Source organism: Phalaenopsis equestris, unplaced genomic scaffold (assembly GCF_001263595.1).
Source record: "Phalaenopsis equestris unplaced genomic scaffold, ASM126359v1 Scaffold000436, whole genome shotgun sequence".
Lineage (NCBI taxonomy): Eukaryota > Viridiplantae > Streptophyta > Magnoliopsida > Asparagales > Orchidaceae > Phalaenopsis > Phalaenopsis equestris.
Window position 1 is genome coordinate 1,124,361 of NW_018164877.1, and position 6,740 is coordinate 1,131,100.

The following is a 6,740-nucleotide window of genomic DNA, read 5'->3' on the forward strand; positions in this document are numbered from 1 at the left end:
AGCTGCACGGGCTATAATATTGTTTGTAGGCCATAAAGGTCGAAGTTGGAAGCTACATGAGCTATCATAACACTCGTAGGCCGCAGAGGCCAGAGTCGAGACTTGCATAAGCTGTGAACAACATAGATACTGTTCTAGAGTTGGGACTTGCATGAACTGTGAATAAAGATAGGAGTAGTGGTGTGATGCAATGAGGGAGGTTCAGAAGTTCGAAGAAAGTCATTGTATCCTGACGACAACAATTTTAAGCAATTATTGTGTGGTGCTTTGTTACACCAGCTTTGGGAGGCATCGTTGTATCATATGAGGGCACATCATTGCACTAATTTTGAGATGTTGGTAAACCATCTTCAAGACACATTTTACACCATCTTTAATATCTGTTGGTGTGCCATCTTCAGAGTGTGTTGTTACATAGCCTTTGAGATGCATTGCTTCAAAGAATCCTTCTTTACTCTGCAATGCTAGTTGTTACTTCGCGTAATGCTTCGTTACTTCGTAGCATATGTCGTCACTCTGTGAGAGGCTTCCCTGCAATGAACAGATGATGCTCGATGGAGGTCAACAAAGGTCGATGAGGGATGGTTAAAGTGGTTGTCGACTGCAGAAGCGGTTGACGTTCGATGAATGTCCAGTTTAGAATTTGAACCTCAGCTCCTTCTCTTCTGAGCTCTAGGCTTCCTTCGGTGTAAGGTCTTGTTCCCCTTTCATGAAGGACAAGAGCTTTATTTATAGACTAGGAAAGATCTCCGGGAAAATAAGGAAATAATATGAACTACTCAATTGGATGACTTAGAGAAATCTCCTTGATCAAATGACATTATGCAGATATTTGAGTACCTTTAACGTGTCAGAATTGAGTGATCTTGAGTTCGTTGAATTAATCTCATCGAGATGCTTGACTTGACTATAAGCTTGTTAGATTTGAATAAGTTTAACAATTGGAGAAGCTTCCAATAATGGCTTAATGGTTAAATTTGGGCTTGATTTGACTCAATCAATTCCATTTTCATTGAGTTTGTCTCACTGAATCTGTCAATTTGATGGTATGTTTGTTGAAATAAGAGTTCTGAAGATTTTTAATAGAAATTTGAACTTTCTCTGCTCAAAAAACTAAGTCGAGATTTGTTTGGCTCGTCGAGATCCATGCTAGACGACAAATTTTGTTGAGTGTAATTAGGGCAGCAAGTAAGACTGTGCAAGCTTGAACATTGGTCCACTCATTCATTAGTATTTTCGAACATTTTCTTCTTTCTCTTGACAAATTGCTGACTAAAAACTTAAATAAAACGCTCATTTACAATAATTTCTTGGATCAATTTTTGTATACCTAAAATTTTAAAAATCATGTATATCATTAAAGGCATATGCATCATGAAAGTATCAAATAATTTGCTAAATTTAAAAATTTAAATAATTTCTAGCATTTATTTATCATAAAATAGCTAAGATAATATCAACAACAAAGAAATTTTTAGTCTTAGCTTAGTATAATTTTTCAATAAACATATATATAGAAATTTAAGATTAATCATATTTTTATGTGAAAAAAAATCCTACAAAAGAAAAAATCTATAAAGCTTAGTCAAGTCAAATTAATTCATTAGATAATTGAAAGTAAAAAATAGTCACTCTTCTTCTGAATTAGAAAAGATGAGATTACAAAAAATTGACAGTCATAATTGTATAGGAATACTTTGGCTAAAATACTTGTAATTGCACTACAACAACTATGTTCGGTGGTAATAATGGCAGTTGTTGTTTTTAAAAGATGTATTTGGGCTACAACAACTATAGTTCGTGCAAAAATAGTTATAATTGGTTGCAATAACTGCTAGTATGGTCGATAACAACTGGTGGTTGTTCCCTTGCACTTCCTTTCACAATTGATAGTTAAGTTGTTAGCTCACTCTTATATCCTCATCTCCCTTCTCAAGTGAAGAATATTGGTCAATTTATTCTTTTTTTAGGGGTATTTTAGTAAATTTAACAAGCATACACATTAATTCCCTTGATCATAAATTATTTTTTTTTTCAATATTTAAATGTTTTAATGAACTCAAAATTAGATAATCTTGGACTTGTAAGATTTCCCTTGTCGAGTAGCTTGATTTGACTATAAAAGCAAGCCATATTTAGAGATTATTCAATCTTCCAATTTATATACAAAAGTCCTTGACAACACTTCCAATTGATGTACCAAAGCCTTTGACAACACTTAAATTTTTTTTATTTGAGTTTATTTGAAATTAGATTTAATTAGTTTCAACATCATGAGAATTGTATTGTCGAGATGCTCAGCACCAGTATAATTTTGTTGAAATCAAAACTTAGAAGATCCTGAATCTATAATTTAAATATCTTCTACCTAAAATACATCGAGATTTATGTCTAAAGTATAAATTCCTTGATAATATATCAAGTATAATACTAGAATTTACCACAAATGATGACATAATGTAAATGACTTGGCATCATTTACAATAGAGAATAATTCTATAAGGGAAGTCATATATTGTTATTGTTGTATTTTTTTAGGACGTTAGGTCTCGTATTGTTTGTGGGCTCCTACAACCCCAAAGAAAACATGTGAAGGAAGTGCTAGAAGAGAACATAATTATGCTCCAAAGAATATTAAATCATTTTAGGGGGATTTACATATATATAGAACCTAAAACTTTCGTTATTTCACACCAAAACTCTTTTATTTACATATTTCAAAATTAAAATATCAAAATAAACACAAAAAAGCAACACTCCACCGTTAAAATAATAACCCTATTAACAATTGTTTGTCCGGTTACCGTCGATCCGCAACAGGTGCGGTCGATAGCTTTGCGAAATCAACAACGGGATAACAAAGTACAAAGAAATCTAAAACTCTCAACCTTCTCCTTCTTCAACTCCGCTACTACCAGAAAGCATCGAGGATGGTAACCTCCTCTTTCTTTCACTTCCTCTTCTCTAAATCCTATAAATCTTTGCTTCCAACAATATTTAATTAATCATGGATGTAAGACAAACCTGCATGAGTTAAAGATTTCATTTTTGTTGTTTGGCAAGATTCTAAATCCTGTTGCTATCAAACAGCCATTAAGGGTATGTTTGCGGCAGTTGTAGCTTTTCAGTTGTAGTTGTGCTGCCCCAGGAAGCTGCTGTTGGGAATCTGCTGCGGGGATGTTGGTTATTTGTTTGTTGTAGCTGTGTGAGAACAACTGTAGAGCAGTTGTTTCTGAAAAAATGATCATTCGACCCCTACTTAGTAAATTTGTTTATAACAAAACTGTGACACCCATATATTTGTTATTTCAAAAAAAAACTTCTAATATTAACCATTGGTGGGAGGATATTAGCGACCTCCTTTTTTGTCAGCATGCCCTCATTTGATTATTTACCTCCAAAGCTTAAAACTTCTCCAAATCACTAGGTAGACCACTATTGTTTTTTGAAATAATTGCTTTGTTTGAAAAAAAAAATAGTCATTTCATGCTAGAAATGGCCCTTAGGGCCCTTTTGGGTCCTCATTTTGTTAATAAGAGCGATCGCGGGACTATCCCTGCGTCCTGCATTCAGAACTCGCGTTAGGGTAACAATTCATCCTCTGCCCTTCTCATCTCTGCTCTCCCTCGCCTCTCTCACCTTCTCTCTTCTCACAAACGAGCTATGACAACCAGCCGAAGCGACTGCGATGTTCACTCCTGCGCTGAAATGTCTGCTGGGTTCGGAAGCGACTGTGACAAGCCCTGGCCTCTCTTCTTCTCCACTTTCGGTGGTTGTCTTCCGAGGCTCACGTTCGGTGGCGCCATCTCTCTGATTCCTCCTCTCCATTCGTATTTTCTCCCCCAAACGGAGCCTCCCATTCGCTGTCCTACTCGAAGCTCCAGCCGCTCCCTTTCTCCGAATCGAAGACCCAACTATTCCCCCTCCCCAACGGTTTTGATTTTGCAAATCAGTCTAAACGCCACTTCCTCTCCTTCATTCTTTGGTTTGTAACTAGTCCAACTGTGAGGAAGCCATTTCCTCTCCTCTTTAAGTGTAGCCGCAACCCTCCATGCTTCCTCTTTTCTCAAGCCGAAGGCCTCTGTCTTCTTGTTATCCTTTCTGATTCGCACAGGTAAAATCGAAACTTCTTCTTGTCTTTTTTTGTTCGGTATGAAATTTTGTATTTTTGGATTTTTTATGTTTGATTTGTTAGTGATTATGGAGAATAGTGAAGGAAAAGATAAGTTTTTTTGTCTCTTAAAAAATTTTTTGACTTACATTCTGCATTATTTGAAGATGAATGCTTCATTCCATTTCTGTTAGAGTATAGGTGTAATTTAGGTGTAATTCAAGTACTTCTAGTTAGAGTATAGGTGTAATTCAAGTACTTCTATTGGAGTCTAGGTGTAATTCAAGTATTTCTGTTGGGTTATCCAACAACAACAGCAAAAACAACAGCAAATAAGTTGTTCTGAATAAGCTCTCTCAAACAACAAATCAACTTATCTTGATAATCTGCAAATTATCAGATTGTCAGAATAATCTGCTTATCAGCAGATTATAAATAATCAATAGCTGCCCCCAAACAGACCTTTAAATCTATTGGAGCTAGCAGAGCTTCAGAAACAAATCCATTTAATCTCAACGATTAATAAACTATAAGTGCACTCGTGCAGTAAACGAACTCACATTTTTGGGCTTTAACTGTTACAAAACCCTGAATTATATAAAGAAGAGTGAGAAAAATGAAAATAATATACTCCACAGCAAAAATGTATAAAAAAAATAATGCAAATCCAGTTAACTGCCTAGCCCCAATCTCACATAGTAACTAAAAAAAACATTCGAGAACCAAAATCCGTGACAAATAAAAATTCTAGATGGAGAATAGAGAAACTAGAGCACAAAAAGGAAACCTCATAATTGCAGGGACGACAGAGGGCAGCCTAGTTATCTGCACAGAAGAGAATAGTTAGAGCACTTTCGCAGGAAAAATTATTGCATACATACACCGCATGCAGAGATGCACGCGGTATCCTGCATGCGGTGTCTGATCCTGACCGCAGATCACAGTGATCTACGATTATGATGTATTTCGGTGGGCCCCACTTTAAAATTTTTTTTTCAAAAAAAATTTGATTGCATCCTGACCGTAGATCACCGTGATTTACGGTCAGGATCAGACACCGCATGCATCTCTGCATGCGGTGTATGTATGCAATAATCCAATTGCACAGCAAAATCAGCAAGAATCGTCGACGAGGAAGGGCTGAAAGAAGAGTTACGGCACGGCATTTTGAAATTGCTCGCCTCGGAGTAGGATGGGAGAGGGACGTGGGAAATGGAGACAAACTAGGAGCTCGTTGGAGAGGAAAATCTACAGGTTGCGTGGCGTCAAGTCACAGCGAATGCCGGGGGAGCGCGGGTCAAGGAGGTAAAATCAGCTCCATAATGTGGGACCGCAGGTTTGATCCCACGGCTCGCGTTCCACCTTTTTTAGCGGCGGGTAGCCTCAAACGCGAAATCCAAACACCAAGTTCGACCGCAAATTCTCAGATTGGGGCCGTGCCACATGAAAAAACACGCACAAAGTTGCAGTTCAATGAAACCGTGAGGTTGGCAAGCTCGGGAAGGCCCGTTAGCTATAAATACTAGCCCACGAATGTCGTTTATGAGTGTATAATTATCATTCATAAATACCCCAAGAAAATCATTTAATATGTTGCACTACCACGAACATGCCATCGTTTAATTTCCACTATAAAATTCTCCTACTATTATTGCTTCAAAATGTCAAAAATACTATAGACATTTATCTAAGACATGTCAGAACAAATTAATTAGCTTACGCAAGTTTCGTACACTTCTTTGACCACAAAGAATGATACGAGCCACAGTTCCAGTTCCTTTCATTTCTGAAAACTCAGCAATTTGCTAATCTTAATGGCACCCAATGGCTCGGGTAGGTAAGACAGGCTCCGCGCCGATAGCTCCTGCGCAACGAACCGCATCTCCGGCCGCGAACCCGATTCGGTTCGCGCGCACGCAAGAGCCATCTTTATTATAAAAACCACCTCCTCCGCTAATTGACCGGTCGGCGGCGTCAACCTCTGATCCAACACCTCCTTGACCAGTACGTTATTATTACCTTCCCTCGCCGGCAACAATGGCAGCAGGGACGATAAGAGCTCTCCCGGATGCTTTCCCATCATCACCTCCAGTGTCACTACTCCGAAGCTATACACGTCGCATTTCTCCGTCACCTTCATCGTGTAAGCAAGCTCTGCACAAACGTAAAAAAGGGGGATTTAATAAGCGTCAAAACAGAGATTCAATTCATTGCAGAAATGAAATTGTACTGGAATTGGAATTACCAGGTGCCATGTAACCGTATGATCCTGCGACTGCTGTCCAGTTCGTGGATTCAGGATCGAGCAACTTCGCCGTTCCGAAATCAGAGATCCGCGGCTCGAAATCGGAGTCCAGCAAAATGTTATTCAACGAGATGTCGCGGTGGACGACCGGTGGATTGCAATCATGGTGGAGGTAAGCTAGGGCATGAGCTATACCCTGAACGATCTTCACCCTTCTCGCCCAATCCAGCTTCTTGGCACCTTCATCCCCATACAAAACCTTTCCCAAACTCCCCCTTTCCAAATACTCGTACACGAGGTACATCGCCCCTTTTCTCGAGCAATATCCATGGAGTTTTACTATGTTACGGTGCCGCACCTCCGTCAGAGCTCTGCTTTCGTTCT

The 6,740-nt window shown here is 38.6% G+C and overlaps 1 protein-coding gene across 1 annotated transcript in view; it reads right to left on the reverse strand.

The window, feature by feature from the left end:
* Positions 1–5,685: 5,685 nt before the first annotated feature.
* The window catches only part of LOC110027685 (MDIS1-interacting receptor like kinase 2-like), a 4,442-nt gene continuing 3,387 nt past the window's right edge, over positions 5,686–6,740 (reverse strand). Inside the window, exons 3-4 of the mRNA XM_020729202.1 lie at positions 6,357–6,738; positions 5,686–6,265 (exon numbers count right to left, since the gene is read on the reverse strand). Of these exons, the coding sequence (XP_020584861.1) occupies positions 5,892–6,265; positions 6,357–6,738 (756 nt within the window). The 3' untranslated portion in view covers positions 5,686–5,891. The remainder of the gene's footprint in view (positions 6,266–6,356; positions 6,739–6,740) is intronic.